The sequence below is a fragment of the Rhinopithecus bieti genome, unplaced genomic scaffold (genome assembly GCF_001698545.2).
Source record: "Rhinopithecus bieti isolate Rb0 unplaced genomic scaffold, ASM169854v2 scaffold_495, whole genome shotgun sequence".
In the NCBI taxonomy this organism is placed as follows: Eukaryota; Metazoa; Chordata; class Mammalia; order Primates; family Cercopithecidae; genus Rhinopithecus; species Rhinopithecus bieti.
Window position 1 is genome coordinate 573,088 of NW_016803120.1, and position 21,010 is coordinate 594,097.

The 21,010-nt window shown below is 40.4% G+C and overlaps 1 protein-coding gene across 1 annotated transcript in view; it reads left to right on the forward strand.

The window, feature by feature from the left end:
* Window positions 1-21,010, forward strand: part of UBR1 (ubiquitin protein ligase E3 component n-recognin 1) — a 182,526-nt gene that overhangs the window by 153,923 nt on the left and 7,593 nt on the right. The window contains 6 exon segments of the mRNA XM_017858436.1: window positions 154-241; window positions 5,913-6,046; window positions 7,812-7,920; window positions 11,543-11,599; window positions 14,449-14,526; window positions 20,431-20,601. Of these exon segments, the coding sequence (XP_017713925.1) occupies window positions 154-241; window positions 5,913-6,046; window positions 7,812-7,920; window positions 11,543-11,599; window positions 14,449-14,526; window positions 20,431-20,601 (637 nt within the window).

Below are 21,010 nucleotides of genomic sequence, written 5' to 3' on the forward strand. Positions count from 1 at the left end.
AAAAAAAAAAAAAAAAAAAAAAAAAAAAAAAAAAAGCAAAAACCTCAGTTGAATGAATCTACATTGTGTATTATCTTGGAACCATGAAATTAAAGTATAATTTATAAACTGAATAGCAAATACATAATTCATCTTGCAGAATTTCTTTTTCAGGCGTACCCCTTGCTCAGGTTCAAGAAGACAGTGAAGAGGCTCGTTCTGCATCTTCTTTTTTTGCAGAAATTTCTCAATATACAAGTGGGTGAGTAAAAATCCATTAGTTCAGTCTATTGTAGTAATTTAATTTCTTGTTCAGTTGTTTGGCAGTGTAACACTTGAATCATTTAAATTCTAGTTTAAAAATAATCAGTTAATCCCTAGGTTTTCTTCTGGGGTTTTTATGGTTTTAGGTCTTACATTTAAATCTTTAATCCATCCTGAGTTAATTTTGTATAAAGTGTAAGGAAGGGGTCTAGTTTCAGTTTTCTGCATATGGCTAGACAACACCATTTATTAAATAGGGAATCCTTTCCCCATTGCTTGTTTTTGTTAGGTTTGTCAAAGATCAGATGGTTGTAGATGTGTGGTGTTATTTCTGAGGCCTCTGTTCTGTTCCATTGGTCTATGTATCTGTTTTGTACCAGTACCATGCTGTTTTGGTTACTGTGGCCTTGTAATGTAGTTTGAAGTCAGGTAGCATGATACCTCCACCTTTGTTCTTTTTGCTTAGGATTGTCTTGGCTATACAGGCTCTTTTTTGGTTCCATATGAAATTTAAAGTAGTTTTTTCTGATTCTGTGAAGAAAGTCAATGGTAGCTTGATGGGGATGGCATTGAATCTATAAATTACTTTGAGCAGTACGGCTATTTTCACCATATTGATTCTTCCTATCTATGAACATGGAATGTTTTTCCATTTGTTTGTGTACTCTCTTATTTCCTTGAGCAGTGGTTTGTAGTTCTCCTTGAAGAAGTCCTTCACATCTCTTGTAAGTTGTATTCCCAGGTATTCTGTTTGTAGCAATTGTGAATGGGAGTTTGCTCATGATTTGGCTCCCTGTTTGTCTATTATTGGTGGATAGGAATGCTTGTGATTTTTGCACATTGATTTCGTATCCTGAGACTTTGCTGAAGTTGCTTATCAGCTTTGGGAGTTTTGGGGCCATTCAAGACATAGACATGGGCAAAGACTTCGTGACTAAAACACTAAAAGCAATTACAACAAAAGGCAAAATGGACAAATGGGATCTAATTAAACTACAGAGCCACTGCACAGCAAAAGAAACTATCATCAGAGTGAACAGGCAACCTACAGAACAGGAAAAAATTTTTGCAATCTATCCATCTGACAAAGGGCTAATATCCAGAATCTACAAGTAACCTAAACAAATTTACAAGAAAAAAACAAACAACTCTGTCAGAAAGTGGGCGAAGGATAGGAACAGACACTTTTCACAAGAAGACATTTATGCGACCAACAAACACAAAAAAGCTCATCATCAGTGGTCATTAGAGAAATGAAAATCAAAACCTCAATGAGATACCATTTCACACCAGTTAGAATGGCGATCATTAAAAAGTCAGGAAACAACAGATGCTGGAGAGGATGTGGAGAAATGGGAACACATTTACACTCTTGATGGGAGTGTAAATTAGTTCAACCATTGTGGAAGACAGTGTGGTGATTCCTCAAGGATCTAGAACTAGAAATACCCTTTGACCCAGCAATCCCATTACTAGGTATATACCCAAAAGATTATAAATCATGCTGCTGTAAAGACACATGCACACATATGTTTATTGCAGCACCATTCACAATAGCAAAGACTTGGTACCAACCCAAATGCCTATCAATGTTAGACTGGATAAAGAAAATGTGGCACATGCACACCGTGGAATACTATGCAGCTATAAAAAAGAATGAATTCACGTCTTTTGCAGGGACATGGATGAAGCTGGAAACCATCATTCTCAGCAAACTAACACAAGAACAGAAAGCCAAATGCCGCATGTTCTCACTCATAAGTAGGAGTTGAACAGTGAGAACACATGGGCACAGGGAGGGGAACATCACACACCAGGGCCTGTCAGGGGCTGGGGGAAAGAGGGAGGGATAGCATTAGGAAAAATAGCTAATGTAGATGACGGGTTGATGGGTACTAGCAAACCACTACCATGGCACATGTATACCTATGTAACAAACCTGCACATTCTGCACATGTATCCCAGAACTTAAAGTATAATAAAAAAAAAATTAATAATCAGTTATGAAGCTAGGTGCAATGGTTCATGCATGTAATCCCAACACTTTTAGAGGCTGAGGCAGGAGGATCACTTGAGCCCAGGAGTTTGAGACCACCCTGGGCAACATAACAAGACCCTGTCTCTCTATTAAAAAAAAAAAAAATCTGTTAAGGGCTTTTGCATGACTTTGTTTGCTACAGGATAGGCTTACAGTGAAGAAAACTTATTCTGATGATTTTACTTTGAACTAAAGGATAGTAGGTTGGAATAACAGCTACCCACTTGTTTTTGAGACTGAAACAAGTCAACACATCTTTACTTTTGTAAACTGGTCTGGAAGCATAGCCAAAAGATGATTGGATTTTAACAAAAGGAGTATTTAGAATTAAAATAAATGTAGAAAATGGAAAATAGATTGTCCTTTTACAGTGATCCATACAATTGATGCACTCAGTGCTTGCATGTAGTTACAGGTTAAGGCTCTTATGAGTAATATGGAAAATACATTGGCATTTGTATTTTAATATGCATGTAATACATACATAACATGCAATATGTACATATATTGTGTAACATAGTTATGTAATACATATATAATTTATACATATATTCATAATATATATTTAAAATCTTATATATATTTAACCTTTGTGTAGAGGTTATAGTAGGAGTACGATGGGCGTACTCTGCTGAACTACATCTGCTACCAAGTTCCCCTCATCAGTCGTCTTTACCAGTCTTTTTAATTTTTTTTTAAGTTAATAGATTTTGTTTTTTAGAGGCATTTTAAGTTTACAGAAAAATTGTGCAGAAAGTATAAAAAGTCGCCATTTGCTCCCTCTACCTACCAGTTCCTGTATTATTAATACCTTGCATTAGAGAGGTACCATTTGTTACAACTGACTAACCAATATTAATACATTATGATTCACTCAAGTTCATAATTTACATAAGATTCACTTTACAGTATCATACAGAATAGTTTAACTGCCATACACATCATTAGTCAATCTTAATATAGAAACCNAACCCAAATGCCTATCAATGTTAGACTGGATAAAGAAAATGTGGCACATGCACACCGTGGAATACTATGCAGCTATAAAAAAGAATGAATTCACGTCTTTTGCAGGGACATGGATGAAGCTGGAAACCATCATTCTCAGCAAACTAACACAAGAACAGAAAGCCAAATGCCGCATGTTCTCACTCATAAGTAGGAGTTGAACAGTGAGAACACATGGGCACAGGGAGGGGAACATCACACACCAGGGCCTGTCAGGGGCTGGGGAAAGAGGGAGGGATAGCATTAGGAAAATAGCTAATGTAGATGACGGGTTGATGGGTACTAGCAAACCACTACCATGGCACATGTATACCTATGTAACAAACCTGCACATTCTGCACATGTATCCCAGAACTTAAAGTATAATAAAAAAAAAATTAATAATCAGTTATGAAGCTAGGTGCAATGGTTCATGCATGTAATCCCAACACTTTTAGAGGCTGAGGCAGGAGGATCACTTGAGCCCAGGAGTTTGAGACCACCCTGGGCAACATAACAAGACCCTGTCTCTCTATTAAAAAAAAAAAAAATCTGTTAAGGGCTTTTGCATGACTTTGTTTGCTACAGGATAGGCTTACAGTGAAGAAAACTTATTCTGATGATTTTACTTTGAACTAAAGGATAGTAGGTTGGAATAACAGCTACCCACTTGTTTTGAGACTGAAACAAGTCAACACATCTTTACTTTTGTAAACTGGTCTGGAAGCATAGCCAAAAGATGATTGGATTTTAACAAAAGGAGTATTTAGAATTAAAATAAATGTAGAAAATGGAAAATAGATTGTCCTTTTACAGTGATCCATACAATTGATGCACTCAGTGCTTGCATGTAGTTACAGGTTAAGGCTCTTATGAGTAATATGGAAAATACATTGGCATTTGTATTTTAATATGCATGTAATACATACATAACATGCAATATGTACATATATTGTGTAACATAGTTATGTAATACATATATAATTTATACATATATTCATAATATATATTTAAAATCTTATATATATTTAACCTTTGTGTAGAGGTTATAGTAGGAGTACGATGGGCGTACTCTGCTGAACTACATCTGCTACCAAGTTCCCCTCATCAGTCGTCTTTACCAGTCTTTTAATTTTTTTTTAAGTTAATAGATTTTGTTTTTTAGAGGCATTTTAAGTTTACAGAAAATTGTGCAGAAAGTATAAAAGTCGCCATTTGCTCCCTCTACCTACCAGTTCCTGTATTATTAATACCTTGCATTAGAGAGGTACCATTTGTTACAACTGACTAACCAATATTAATACATTATGATTCACTCAAGTTCATAATTTACATAAGATTCACTTTACAGTATCATACAGAATAGTTTAACTGCCATACACATCATTAGTCAATCTTAATATAGAAACCAGGAAATCATTAATTTTATTTTAGCTAACAAGTTACTTTGGTTAGTTATTGATAAATTTTTTTCTCCACATTTCTTTGCAAGGTTTTAATATAAACAAACCAAAAAAAAGGAAGATTTAGTTACCTTTAAGTTTTATGTTGAAGAATATACTTTATTTTAGGCCAGTCATGGTGGCTTATACCCATAATCTCAGCACTTTGGGAGACTGAGGTAGTCAGATTGCTTGAGCCCAGGAGTTCGAGATCAGCCTGAGCAAGATAGTGAGACTTTGTCTCTACTTAAAAAAAAAAAAAAAAAAACTAGTTGAGCATGGTGACTCACACCTGTAATCCCAGCACTTTGGGAGGCTGAGGCAGGCGGATCACCTGAGGTCAGGAGTTCGAGACCATCCTGCCAACATGGTGAGACCCCGGTCTCCACTAAAAATACAAAACTTAGGCGTGTTGACGTGTGCCTGTAGTCCCAGATACTCAGGAGGCTCAGGCAGCAGAATCACTTGAACCTGGGAAACAGAGGTTGCAGTGAGCCCAGATCACGCCACTGCACTCCAGCCTGGGTGACAGAGCAAGACTCCATCTCAAAAAATAGTAATAATAAAATTTAAAATAAAGAGTATACCTATTTTAGAGTCAAGCTCCTTTAAAGTAGATTTTTTGGTTGCCTCTTTGTTTTGTTTTGCTTTTGTTTTTTATCGCCACCTAGGAAAAGAAGAGTAGTTCCTTGCCTTAAAATCCACGTGGTAAAAAATGTAAAATTTGTGATTTTCTTGAGGAAATTATTAGGAGATTTGAACACTGAAACTATTAGCTACTCAAAATTTTTTTTTTTTTTTTTTTGTTGGCGTCTCGCTCTGTTGCCCAGGCTAGAGTGCAGTGGCACAATTTCAGCTCACTGCAGCCTCCACCTCCTGGGTTCAAGCAGTTCTCCCGCCTCAGCCTCTCGAGTAGCTGGAATCACAGGTGCCCGCCACCACGCCCGGCTAATTTTTGTACTTTCAGTAGGGACTGGGGTTTTGCCATGTTGGCCAGGCTGGTTGGACTCTTGATGTCAGGTGATCCGCCTGCGTTGGCCTCCCAGAGTGCTGGGGTTGTATTTTCTTTTAAATATTTAAAAATTGCATGGATAGTAAATTACCTAAATGTTTAACTTTGTATTTGAAAAGGGGGATATGTTTAAATCTAGGACTTTAGTCTGATACGTGTTCTGTTCTCTTCTGGAATTATTGTCTCTTAGCTGCATTGGGTGTAGTATCCCTGGCTGGTATTTGTGGGTCTCACTGAAGAATGGCATCACCCCTTATCTTCGCTGTGCTGCATTATTTTTCCACTATTTACTTGGGGTAACTCCGCCTGAGGACCTGCATACCAGTAAGTAGAAAAATGAAATCACGGAGTGGAAAATGGGAGATTTTCTTTGTTGTTACCTTCAAGCTCATGAATACAAGGTTAAAGCAGACAAAACCACTTCTCCTCTCCCCATTTCTTTCATGTGTGTTCACTTCAAACATGAGCCCTGGTGTAGGTTAAAGGTGAGGCCAAAAAGTCTGTTAGCTTTTTAATCTGCAAGACCTACTCTTAGCTCCTATCTATGTATAGGTTATGTGCTTGAACTTATAAAATACCTACATGCAGAATATAACTGATAGGCTATACAAGAAATTAGAAACATGGGTGTCTTTAGAGAAGAGAACTGTTTGGCTATAGGAGGAAGACTTTACTGTATACTCTGTTATTTAAATTGTGGACATAGAGGCCAGGTGTGGTGGCTCACGCCTATAATCCCAACATTTTGGGAGGCCGAGGTGGGTGGATCACTTGAAGTCAGGAGTTCAAAACCAGCCAGTCCAACATGGTGAAACCCTGTCTCTACTAAAAATACAAAAAAATTAGCTGGGCATGGTGGCATATGCCTGTAATCACAGCTACTCGGGATGCTGAGGTGGGAAAATCACTTGAACCCAGGAGGCGGAGGTTGCAGTGAGCCGAGATTGCACCACTGCACTCCAGCCTGGGCGACAGAGCAAGACTGTCCCCCCCAAAAAAAAGTACATGTAACTACATTAAAGAATGAAAGTGCTGCTAGGAAAGGCCTACTAGAACCAACTGAGGCCATGTATATTTAAGCAGGAGGATCACCTTCTCATTTACTTGCCTCTAAATCTAGACCAAAGTAGGGAAGCCTTCCTGTGGCTTTGTATGGGTAAAAATCAGAATGTTTATATGATTTTGGAAGAGTCATCAAAACTGCTCAGAGATTCTTCCTTTTGTCCTTTGAGAATAAGCTGACCAGGTTACCGTTACTGGCTATCAACTTCTTTATCTTGAACTCAGTTCAGTAGGGTTTATCTGATCTAGATTTTTCATGGTCTTTTATAAAATAGGAGTCCACTTTCCAAGTAATTGCCAGCACAGATCTGTTGTTTGCTCACATACAAAAAAGTCATGTATTTATCTCATGGGTGCTACAGTACAGTTGTGAGTGAAATAAAGTCCTTTTTATTGGGAGGAATCCAATTATAAACAACTAGAGAAATATATATATAATGTAATGTCAAATGCTGATAAATGTTGCAAGGCAGAATGAAGCAGTTCAGGGATAGAGAGGGTATTGGGGCCAGAGTGGGGAACTCTCCGAGCTAGTTTTCATAGAATGCTTCTATGTGAGGAGACATGGAGCAAACAGCTGCATAGATGGGGTTGAGTTGGACAGACAGTTGAAGGAAGAATATTCCTAAGTAGAAGAAGTTATAAATGTCAAAGCTTTGTTTGATGTAATCACAGAATTGCAGAGAGATGAGTATGGCTGAAGCCTAAGGGGAGGGTAACAGGAGATGAGGTCTAAGCAGCAACTAGGGGCAGCTCACACAGGGCCTTTGGGCCACCATAGGGACCTTGTATTTTATACTAAGTGTGGTTTACACATTAGAGCCATCTGATCAGGAGAGTGACTCAGTACAATTTATGTTTTTAAAAAATCATTGTGACTTATTTGCCACCCATAGTTTTATAGAATAAGCAATATACCCTCTACAAGGAGAGTATAGAAATGAGCATAAACAGTGAAGAAACTCTAATAACAGACTGACCAGGTAAGAATAATGTGCTTATTAAATGTATTTTTATTCTCTTGCAGATTCTGCAGAAGGAGAGTACAGTGCACTCTGTAGCTATCTGTCTTTACCCACAAATTTGTTCCTGCTCTTCCAGGAATATTGGGATACTGTAAGACCCTTGCTCCAGAGGTACTATGGGGGTAAAATATCGTCGTTGGGTTATTATACAATTTGAAATTTTAAAATTACAATTACTTGCAAAGCTTTTAGTTTGATTAGCATTGATGAAAGGGGTGGCAAAAGTATAGGAGATTCCTAAGTTACACACTTAAGAAGTGGGGATAAGATCAACAGCCATAGGCAGGTGGAATTTCTGCTTACTCCACTGTAACTGTCATTTTTATTTGCTTTCCCTGCAGCTGGTGTCTCATCTGTTTTAAATTGGGGGTGGGGGATGGGGATTTTGCTAGCAGGCATAAAGTCACAATTAGTATCAAAAGAACCCAAATTGGAGCTGTATCCAAAATAGGAGCACATCTCACATGGTAGCACATGTATCAGGAGAGTGACTGAGAAAAGAAGGAAGGTCATTTGGTAGATCAAAAAAAATACTTCAGTTAAACTTCCAAGAGAGAAATGTGTCCCTCTTTCAGAAAAACTTTCTACCCCATTAGTTACTGGCCCTCTTGTTCATTATCAATGCTTGTAACCTCCAATCTCCTTACCCTATCTTTGCCCGCACCATTTTCCATCATTCTTATAATCAGCTCTCACTGTATTACTTTTCTTGCCCATCATTTCCTTTATTCTCCTTACTTTCTACCTTTTTCTTTAATCATTATCTTTTTTTTTTAATACCGAAGTCAGTATCTGTGTGAATGTTGGCTTCTGTCTCCTACCCCCTTTCTTGTGCAGTGGTTCTCTGTGGTGGGTTCTTTTCTTTGCTTCCCCATTTCTCTTGAGATATTCTGATCTCTAGTGTGATCAAAATGAATTAAGAAAATCAGCATCACGCTTTGTGTTAAGTGCAAGGTTGAACTAATTTTACTTTTATATTCTTGGAGTACATAAGTTTTAATTGCTGTTCTAGTTTAGTCAAGTATTAAAAAATCACACTTTGAAACAGGAAGTCCTTGCCCTCTGTATCTTTCCAGACCCTCCTTGTCTGAAAGTCTCTTCTCATCCTCTGCCCTATGTTGCAGGAAAATGACCCTGGGAATTTCCCATTCTACCTTGTCAGCTGGCTTCTACATGGGTTCAGCCAGTGGGAGGGGAGGCACTGGCAAGATTTTGGTGGCCAGGAGAAAGGGAAGCCCCAATATTGGCCAGGCGCAGTGGCTCATGCGTGTAATCCCAGCACTTTGGGATTTCAAGGCAGGTAGATCACCTGAGGTCAGGAGTTTGAGACCAGCCTGGCTAACGTGGTGAAACCCTGTCTCTACTAAAAATACAAAAATTAGCCAGGCGTGGTGGCAGGTACCTGTAATCCCAGCTACTCGGGAGGCTGAGGCAGGAGAATCGCTGGAACCCAGGAGGCAGAGATTGCAGTGAGCTGAGATCTCACCACTGCACTCCAGCCTGGGTGATGGAGCAAGACTCCGTCTCCAAAAAAAAAAGAGAGAGGCCCCAGTTCAGGCTACCTCTCTCTGTCTTGTGGGGCATCTCTGGTGGTGACTGCAGCTCTTGTCTGGCTCCAATTCCCACCAGACAAGCCTACTACAATTCCAGCATCCACTAGTGTCCGGAGCCTCTGGGCTCCATGATACCACTGTTTCCTTTTGTTCCTCCAGCCTAGGGTAGTGGTGATCTTTAGTTTGCCTTGCCTTTTTGTCTCATGGTTGACTTCTCAGCCCTTCCGTCACTTTTATTACCAACTCCTGTTAAATTCTCTCTTGTTTAAATACTTAGAATGGTTTCTGTTTTTCTAGTAAGACTTGGTTGATATAGTCTTTAAAAAATAAATGAATAAGAGAAGGAAAAATAATTAGACACAACAAAGAAAGAAGAAAGAAAGGGAGAAGAAAAGGGGCAAAATGATAAATATAAAAAGATAAATATAAGGCCAGGCGCGGTGACTCACACCTATAATCCCAGCACTTTGGGAGGCCTAGGCGGGTGGATCACGAGGTCAGGAGTTTGAGACCAGCCTGGCCAACATAGTGAAACCCCATTTCTACTAAAAATCCAAAAAAGATTTAGCTGGGCATGCTGGCACACGTCTGTAGTCCCAGCTACTCGAGAGGCTGAGGCAGGATAATTGCTTGAACTCTGGAGGCGAAGGTTGCAGTGAGCCAAGACCACGCCATTGCACTCCAGTCTGGGCAATAGAGGTAGACTCTATCTCAAAAAAAACAAAAAGGATAAGTATAGAAAGAGGAACATAGGTCCGAGCACAGTGGCTCACACCTGTAATCCCAGCACTTTGGGAGGCCAAGGCAGGCGAATCACCTGAGGTCAAGAGTTCAAGACCAGCCTGGCCAACAAGATGTGAAACCCTGTCTCTATCAAAAAAAAAAGAAATATAGAAATTAGCTGGGTGTGGTGGCACATGCCTGTAATCCCAGCTACTCGGGAGACTGAGGGAGGAGAATCGCTTGAACCTGGGAGGTAGAAGTTGCAGTGAGCCGAGATCATGCCATTGCACTCCAGCCTGGGCGACAGAGCGAGACTCCATCTGAAAAGAAATGAAAAGAGGAACATAAGCTGCACAGTGGCTTATATGTATGTAATCTCAGCACTTTGGGAAATCAAGGCAGGCTGATCACCTGAGTTCAGGAGTTTGAGACCAGCCCAGCTAACGTGGTGAAGCCCTGTCTCTACTAAAAAATACTAAAATATTTATTTTAAAAATAAAATNTATGCATCAAAGGATACAAAGTAGTGGATATGTAGGATATCTAGGGATCTAATGTACAACATGAAGGCTATAGTTAATAAAATTGTATTAGGCATTTTGTTAAGTAGATTTTAGGTACTCTGGTCACACACAAAAAACAGTATATGTGATGAATAATAATTTGCCTCACTATGATTACCATTTTACTGTTTCTCTATATATGTATGTGTGTGCACATGCATATACACACATATGCACACATACATATATATATATATCTCCCATAACATCATGTTGTAAACCTCAGTTATGCACAATAAAATTTATTTTAAAAATATTTTTAAAATATTAATTTATTTAAAAAATAAAAATACTGTCTCTACTAAAAATTTAACTGGGCATGGTGGTACGTGCCTGTAGTCCCAGCTACTGAGGAGGCTGAGGCAGGAGAATCACTTGAACCTGGGAGATGGAGGTTGCAGTGACTGGAGATCACCATTGCACTCCAGCCTGGGCGACAAGAGCAATACTCCATCTCAAAAAAAAAAAAGAAAGGGAAATATAGAAAGAAAGGGCAGAAAGAATTGAAGAGAATGGCAAGGCCGGGCACAGTGGCTCACGTCTGTAATCCCAGCACTTTGGGAGGCTGAGACGGGCAGATCACTTGAGGTCAGGTGTTTGAGACCAGCCTGGCCAACATGGGAAACTTCATCTCTGCTAAAAATACAAAAACTAGGCAGGTGTGGTGGCGGGCGCCAGCTACTTGGGAGGCTGAGGCAGGAGAATTGCTTGAACCTAGGAGGCAGAAGCAGTGAGCCAAGATTGCTGCCACTGCAATCCAGCCTGGGCGAAAGCGTGAGACTCCATCTCAAAAAAAAAAAAAAAAAAAAAAAAGAAGACAACAATGGCTTGTTGACAAATCATGCACTGAAGCTGTGATAATCCATTTGTCTTTTCTCTTGGCTCCACATACAGGTGGTGTGCAGATCCCGCCTTACTAAACTGTTTGAAGCAAAAAAACACCGTGGTCAGGTTGGTTTCACTGCTTAATCCTTTCTCCCTCATCCACAAGTTGTGTTTCCTAAAGTAGTTGGTTTGTTGAGCGTGCTTTCTAGTCTGCTTTCTTCATTCTCACTCAGTACAGTGTTCCTGACTTCTGTTAGGTCTTTGCCAGAAATCAGATTCTTCCTACAAATGTTTTTTTCTTGGAATGACTGTCCTTTTCCTCTTAGATTATTAGAAGCCCGCAGTTCCTCTTGAGAGAATCTTTTTTAAGCTAGCACATGCCTGTCAAAAGGCAAAGGTGGAGGAGGCATCATGGAGCTGCTGGTATATTAACTTCAGAAGGTGGTGGTTTACAGTATTTCTATAAGCCATTTTTGGTTTTGATTTTTTTTTTTTTAAGAATAAAGCAAGATATACATAGAACTATATCCTTTTTCCTTCCTATCTATGTCCTTAGAAACTATCCCAAAAACTTTTCCTTAGCCCTCCTGTCTCCCTTAAGTTATGGCTCTAACAAAATCTACCTCTTTCTTAAGTACTAATTTAAATGCCACCTCCTCCATGAAGCCTCCCCTAATATATTCTCTCTCATAAGTGTCCACTTATTTACACCCAGAATAACTGACCAATAAGAACTGCACGCTTATCTTCTTTGTATCCCCTCCCAGGGCCTGTCTGGTATTGTATACGGTGTCTAATTTTATTCCCTTGAATCACATCTATAAACAAGTGGAGGAATTGACTCCTGGCTTTAAATACCAACACTAATACCATTTTCCTGTGGATAAAGCAAACATGAAGACAGTATACATTTGCCTTCTTTTGTCATCACTTCTGCCACCCTGGAACTCCTTTCACCTCCACTGTGCATGTGCATATGCTGCTTTCACTTGTAGCACATCTTTAGAGATTTAGTGATGACAGATTCAGCCCCTGTGCTCAGATGCAGCAGGAGTCACTCATAAGAAAAGATCTTCGAGTAGAGAAACAAGAGAAGTTTAAGATATGAATACATATTTTTGGACTGTTAATCTCACAAAATTTTTCCTTTATTTCAATTCACTGTATACCTTTTATACATCTGCTATTTACCCAGCATGGTACTGAAATACTCTGGAAAATTTAAAAGAGGTAACATAGCTTTTGGTCATAAGTAATCTACAATCTAGTTATCAACATAAAACTTAAGACATTATAACATAAAGTATAATGATATATGGAATATACCATTAGTGCTATAGAAATTTAAAGAGGAAAAGATTGTTAATGAGGCAAGGTTAGTCTTAGAGATCATTTTTAGCTGAGTATAGAAATAATTATAAAATTTAAGCCAGGCACAGTATCATGCACCTGTACTCAGGAGCCTGAGACAGGAGTATTGCTTGAGCCCAGGAGTTCAGGGCCAGCCTGGGCAACAGTGAGCACTGTCTCTAAAAAAACAAACAAAAAAGTGTCTGGGTTTTTCAAATAAATGTTACGGTTGCACTAAATATAGACAACTGAGTTGAAGATGAAAAGAATTACAGAATTTAAATTGATTGGGGCCAGGTGCCGTGGCTCGCACCTGTAATCCCAGCACTTTGGGAGTCCGAGGTGGGCGGATCACCTGAGGTCAGGAGTTCAAGACCAGCCTGACCAATGTGATTAAACCCCGTCTCTACTAAAAATACAAAAATTAGCCGGGCATGGTGGCAGGCGCCTGTAATCCCAGCTACTCGGGAGGCTGAGGCATGAGAATCGCTTGAACCCACGAGGCAGATGTTGCAGTGAGCTGAGATTGCACCATTGCACTCCAGCCTGGGGGATAGAGTGAGACTCTGCCTTCAATAAATAAATAAATTGATTGCTTGATTGATCGAGGTTTGAGGACAGAATTTCACATTATTCAGATGATCTTCCCCAATACATGCAAGCAAGGCTTTTATTGTATCTAGTTTGGTGAGAATGAGTAACATTTGCAAGCATGTATTAACTACTAAGTATACTGTGTTTTACTTATCTCATTTAGTCCTCACCTGCTGTGTGTGTTTCCTTAATGCTAATATTCATATTTAATTTAACATTTCTTAAATCAATATGAACCTTTTAATTGATACGTTCATTTAATGTAATGTTTCTCTCCCTCCCTTCCCAGAACCTGATTTGATGGTGGCCCCATGATTGGAGTATGGTATATTTTATTCCTAGTTTACAGACACGGAAATACAGGCTTAGGTTCAAAGACTTGTGAAGTGTCAGGGAATTTAGGATTTGTAACCAGATCTAATTTCAAAGTCTGTGTTCTTAACTGCTACTTGATGTTACTTTCCTATACAGTATAGAAATCTAGCTAGAACAGTTTCATCCTAGAAACTAGTGGAAGTTAAGTTTGGAAAGGAATTCAGCTGATGAAAGATTTGGAATTATAGACTGAGAAGTTTGGATTTGATCAGGTCAACAATGGGAATTAATTTGAATTGCAAGTGTAGGTCCTTTCTTTTTTTTTTTTTTTTGAGACGGAATCTCGCTCTGTCGCCCAGGCTGGACTGCGGTGGCACCGTCTCGGCTCACTGCAAACTCCACCTCCCGGGTTCACACCATTCTCCTGCCTCAGCCTCCCCAGTAGCTGGGACTACAGGCGCCCACCACCATGCCCAGCTAATTTTTTGTATTTTTAGTAGAGATGGGGTTTCACTGTGTTAGCCAGGATGGTCTCGATCTCCTGACCTCATGATTCGCCCGCCTCAGGCTCCCAAAGTGCTGGGATTACAGGCGTGAGCCACCACACCCAGCCCGTTTTGTTATTTTTAAGACATTCTTCCTTCTATCACCTTGGGTAGTTTTTGATCTGGGTTTATTTACTCTAAAATAAAATTGCCTTTTAAATTACATTGTAGGTACCCTAGAAAAAGAAATAGTTTGATAGAGCTTCCTGATGACTATAGCTGCCTCCTGAATCAAGCTTCTCATTTCAGGTAAGGAGAATGTGTGTGTGTGTGTTTGTGTGTGTGTGTGTGTATATATATATATGTATAATTTTAAATCATTTTCTGAACTTGCAGTTGATACATGCCATAACTCACACACTTCTTTGTTTTTGTTTGTTTTGGTTTGGGTTTTGTTTGTTTGTTTAGACAGAGTCTTGCTCTGTTATCCAGACTGGAGTGCAGTGATTTGACCATCGCTCACTGCAGCCTCAAACTCCTGGGCTCCTCCCACCTCAGCCTCCCAGGTAGTGAAACTACAGGCAGGCACCACCATGCCCTGCTAATGTTTTTGATTTTTCACAGAGACAAGGTCTCGATATGTTACCCAGGCTGGTCTCGAACTCCTGGGCTCAAGTGATCCTCCTACCCACTGGCCTCCCAAAGTGTTGGGATTACAGGCATGAGCCACTGTACCTGGCCACAAACTTCCTTTTTTAACAGTGACCTCTGAGTATCCTTGATAACAGTGGTTGTCAATTTTTTTTAAGTTGAGGGGAAATCATGCAATGAGCCATGATAAAGTGTACAGTTCAGTGGCATTTAGTGTATTCAAAATTTTGTACAATCACCACCTCTTTAGTTTGCAAACTTTTTCATCACCTTATACTCACTAATCACTTCTGTTCCCCTCATCCCATACCCTATGGTAATCTGTAATCTACTTTCTGTCTCTATGGATTTGCCTATTCTGGATATATTATATGAAAGGAATCATACAATATGTGACCTTTTGTGCCTGGCTTCTTTCACTTAGCATGTTTTTAATATTTATCCAAGTCGTAGCATGTGTCATTACTTTTTTCCTTTTTTGACTAAATAATATTCCATTGTATGTATATATAAGAGTTTGTTTATTCCTTCATCCATAGATGGGCATTTAGGTTGTTTCCCCCTTTTGACTATTACAGATAATGCTACTAAAAAAATACTCATCTATAAGTTTCTTTGTGGACATAAAGTTTTCATTTCTTTTGGATCTATGCCCAGGAGTGGAATTACTGAGTCATATGGTAATTTTGTGTTTAACTTTTTGAGGAGCTGCCAACTGTTTTCCACAGTGGTTACGCCATTTTATGTCCCAACCAGCAATGTGTGAGGGTGCCTTTTTTCTCACATCCTTGCTGGCCTCAGTGAACCACCAGCGTGATCTAAACATACAGCCTCAACTTTTGGAAGACAAGGTCTCTATTGTCTACCCTGACACAAGCAAACCACACCGGAAAAATAGGCCGTCATCCCCATGGCTGCCTGCCGTGGCATTGGGGGCCTAGAGGAAGATAGCCATGACACAGAATGTCAAAACTCACCAAAATTTACCAGCTGCTTCCTTTATTAAGCATTCCCCTGGATGCTGCAAGTATTTCACCAGGCTCCAGAGTTCCAAAATAGTTGCTTCAGGCCGGGCACAGTGGCTCACACCTCTAATCCCAACACTTTGGGAGGCCACGGCGGGTAGATCAGTTGAGGTCAGGAGTTCAAGGCTAATCTGGCCAACATGGTGAAACTCTGCCTCTGCTAAAAATACAAAACTCAGCTAGGCGTGGTGGTGCGCACCTGTAATCCCAGCTACTTGGGGGGCTGAGGCATGAGAATCACTTGAACCCAGGAGGCAAAAGTTGCACTTAGCTGAGATCATGCCACTGCACTCCAGCCTGGGCGACAGAGTGAGTGAGACTGTGTCTCAAAAGAAAAAAAAAAAGTTGCTTCAGGCAGTTCTTGCTGGCTCAACAGTTGTTTGATTGGAGTGACTGATTCCTGGAGCTCCCCCGCTACCTTTTCTATGCTATTACTCCTTAATCTTTCTTTTTTTTTTTCTCTCAAGCCACAAGAACCCTTATTAAATAAAATCTTACATGGAAGTCCATTAAACAGCAGAACAGGTAATAGCATCATGACTCAGGTTCAAGCAAGCCTGAAGAGTGGAGTACACCCCCTTGGGCTTTTTTGGCACCATCCCCCCAACCTCAATCAAACCACTCTAAAGCAGTGGTTCCCAAACTTTTTTTCCCTTTCACCCCTTTCACTGATCGTTTCAAGTGGAAAAAGAATTGGATGATAACAAAGACTCGTGAAAACAAAATAGGTTAACAATATACAGGTACTCATTATTAACGCTGTGTGTGAGTTACCTATTAGTTACCTCTATAAGAGAGCATAAGCCTAAGCATATGTCTACATGATAAAATAATGTCCTGTAGCTTAAACATAATTTTGTATCTTATCATGCTTACCTTGCTATAATATGTTGTCAGTTATTTGAGTAGCATGAATCGTGACCACCACCAGTGAGATACCACCGAATGGAGGAATTATATTCACATCTGCTTTCACCATTGGGGTGTGAATACTTCATATTTGAATCATAATGCATTGACTTAGTATTTGAAAATACTAAGTCAAAACTTCTGTTGATGTAACTATGTATTCTGGATACTCAGGAGGCATCATATCACCTCCCATAGCAAACCACGTTGATAATGATGACATGAAACAAGTAGTAACTTGTAATTAAAAGACAAGAATCTCGGTAGCCTGAAAAACAAAGCCTATTCAAGACTTTATTGATTTACTAGTAAGTAATCATCCTTTTTCCAAATTTCAAGAATTCCGAGGCTCCTTTAAGAGTTTTGTAATGTTACTAAGCATTATGCAGCAGCCAGACTTTTTAGTAAAATACTTAAATTCAAGATCTCAGTAAATACACATAACTCTTATATTTTGTTTTAAGGATACCAGTTAGTAGCCATAATTAACTGCTTTCATGTAGTAGTCCTTAGTCATATGTAAAATAACTTGCTGTCATTTGAAGGACCAAAAAAAAGGAGTTCAGTTTAAATTTGTTTTGTTTTGTTTTTGAGACAATCTCGCTCTGTCCAGGCTGGAGTGCAGTGGCGCGATATCAGCTCATTCTGACCTCCGCCTTCTGGGTTCAAGCAGTTCTCTGCCTCAGCCTCCCAAGTAGCTGGGATTACAGGCACCTGCCACCCCTCCTGGCTAGTTTTTGTAGTTTGAGTAGAGACAGGGTTTCACCATCTTGGCCAGGCTGGTCTTGAACTCCTGACCTCGTGATCTACCTGCTTTGGCCTCTCAAAGTGCTGGGATTACAGGCGTGAGCCACCACACCCGGCCAGTTTAAGGTTATTTGGAGGCCAGGCGCAGTGGCTTATGCCTGTAATTCCAACATTTTGGGAAGCCGAGGCAGGCGGATCACTTAAGGCCAAGAGTTCGAGACCAGCCTGGCCTACATGGCAAAATGCTGTCCCTACTAAAAGTACAAAAATATTAGCCAGGTATGTTGGCGCATGCCTGTAGTTGCAGCTACTCAGGAGGGTGAGGCACGAGAATCACTTCAACCTGCAGGCGTGGGTTGCAGTGAGCCGAGATCACACCACTGCACTTCAGCCTGGGCAACGGTTCAGCCTGGGCAATAGAGTAAGATTCTGTCTCAAAAAAAAAGATCATTTGAGGTCTTAAAGAGCCCCTCTTTGACTCGCTCTGAGAATCACTGTCCTGCAGAATGACTCAGGAAATTCTTTTTTCTAGTTATAACTATTGTTTTAAGCCATGAAGTTGGGGAAGTTAACTGTCCCAATAGGGTCTTGAGTAGGTCACACCCTAGCCACTGTTACAGGATAAAATTGACCTTCCTGTACTAGCTCCCTTTCTAGTCAATCATCTAAAGGAATGGTTGGGTCACTTTACCTTTCAGCCCTCTAACAATTAGCTAATTAATTTCAAAGATTGCATCCATCTCTAAATTCAGTAATTCTCCTAATCTTGGGGCTACATTGCTACCATAAAAGCCTGGTGAATAGATATTATCTTCCAGCCATTAAGAATATCAGGTTGGCCGAGTACAGTGGCTCATGCCTGTAACCCCAGCACTTTAGGAGGCTGAGGTGGGTGAATCACTTGAACTCGGGAGTTCAAGACCAGCCTGGGCAACATGGCAAGACCCCGTCTCTACAAAAAAATACAAAATAATTAGCTAGACTTGGTGGCATGTGCCTGTAGTCTCAGCTACTCGGGATGCTGAGGAGGGAAGATCACTTGATCCAAGGAGGTTGAGGGAGCAGTGAGCTGTGACTGTGCCACTGCACTCCAGCCTGGGTGACAGAGCCAGACCCTGTCTCAAAAAAAAAAAAAGAATATCAGGTTGTTGGCTCCTGGGAGGATCTGAGGAGAGTGTTGGTCTTTATTAATCACAGTGAGGATCCTTCTGGATGATATTACTACTTATAGATTTCACATAAGAATGAAGATCAAGGCCGGGTGCGGTGGCTCAAGCCTGTAATCCCAGCACTTTGGGAGGCCGAGACGGGCGGATCACGAGGTCAGGAGATCGAGACCATCCTGGCTAACACGGTGAAGCCCCGTCTCTACTAAAAAATACAAAAAACTAGACAGGCGAGGTGGCGGGCGCCTGTAGTCCCAGCTGTTCGGGAGGCTGAGGCAGGAGAATGGCGTAAACCCGGGAGGCGGAGCTTGCAGTGAGCCGAGATCCGGCCACTACACTCCAGCCTGGGTGACAGAGCGAGACTCCGTCTCAAAAAAAAAAAAAAAAAAAATGAAGATCAATCCTATGATCTCTTCCAGTTTTATTGTCACCACCAATTTCCATAAGATGGAGCCATCCCTAGTGGCTGCTCAGTGGTATGCTTTAGGCTCCCTCCCTGCCTTTCCTCTGTAGGATGGCTAATGACTCAGACTCAGCCATCCTGTGTTAAAGATGAAAGATGTTGGCTTTATCCAAAAAGAGCTATAACTATGTTCTGGAGAAACCTCCTGGAAGTGAAAATAGTCCTCTCATCCTATGCACAGAGTCCCTCTGCTCCTATGGAGACAGAGGTGGGGTTTTGTTTGTTTTGGGTTTTTTTTGTTTGTTTGTTTTAATCCTGTCTGAGAAACGGGGGATCAGGAAAAGAGCTGTCAGTACCCTATTGGAGATTCTTTCTGATGTTCTTTATTCCGACCCCAGTGTGGGGCTAGTTGGATTCCTCCTTTGGTTGCATTTATCTTCTACTTCCCAAATTAAGGAATATGATGTTTCCCATTGTGTTCAATGTACAGCATAGATGGGAGGAGCATGGGAAACTCCTTTTTAAAAGATAACCGTTATCCCCCTTGGTGGGGCATTATAGCACGCCTCCAGCATACTATGTAAAATGGTCTCATCATAAAACACTGGTTGACTCAAGCAAGTCAGCACTATCACCTTTTTCTTCCTAAGACTGTGATTCCCAGATGGAAGGGTGGGCCAACTCAAAGGCTATAATCTCTCATTTCAGTCTCAGCTACTCAGGACGCTGAGGCAGGAGAATTGCTTGAACCAGGGAGGTGGAGTTTGCAGTGAGCCGAGATCATGCCACTGCACTCTAATCTGGGTGACAGAGCAAGACTCCGTCTCAAAAAAAAAGAAAAAAAGAAATAGGGGGGATGTGTTTGGGCCCTTACTGTAAAATGTAATTTTTTTTCTTTTAAACAATTGCATACTTACAAGGTCATATCCCTTCAACATTGAAGACACAAGCTTGACTAACCCAATACAGAGGAGGCAGGTAACTGTAACTTGGGCATGTCAGATGAAGACTGGAGTCTATCAGTGAATCTCAATCACAAGGCATATATTCAACCACCATACTTTATGAGAATTATCAGCACACCATTTATGTAATATAGATTGTCTTACTATGGATTAATTGGAAGATTTTCCATGAAGTCCTTTTAGGGGGCATACTAAAGAGGAATTAGCTAATTCAATGTTTCCTTGTGTTTTTAGAGCTTCCTTTGCTGGAAAGGGGTCAGTGATGAAAATATGCTTGATTGCTAACAGGATATATCATACTTGTTTTGTTCTTCCACCATTTTCTAAATGTTTTCTTCCCTTTTGAGGTGCCCACGGTCTGCAGATGATGAGCGAAAGCATCCTGTCCTCTGTCTTTTCTGTGGGGCTATACTATGTTCTCAGAACATTTGCTGCCAAGAAATTGTGAACGGGGAAGAGGTCGGAGCTTGCATTTTTCACGCACTTCACTGTGGAGCCGGAGTCTGCATTTTCCTAAAGTGAGTAGTGAGTGTTCTGGAAGCTTTATGATGAACTTAAGGAATCTGGATCCAATGTGGGGGTCACTCTTGGGACAGTGTGTTGATAGCAAATAATCAATCAGAAGTTAGAGTATTAACCTGTTACTGACGTGAAATTACATTTGAGAAGATACTGTGAAAAAAGAACAGGTTTCTGTTAATATTTCCATTATTTATGGAAAATCTTAAATATGATAGAGTTTGTATTAATTGCTCTGGTATTATATAATACTCAGGTATAATGAAAGAACTTCGAGTCCTAAAACATATTTAAAATGTAGGCCGGGCGCGGTGGCTCAAGCCTGTAATCCCAGCACTTTGGGAGGCCGAGACGGGCGGATCACCAGGTCAGGAGATCGAGACCATCCTGGCTAACATGGTGAAACCC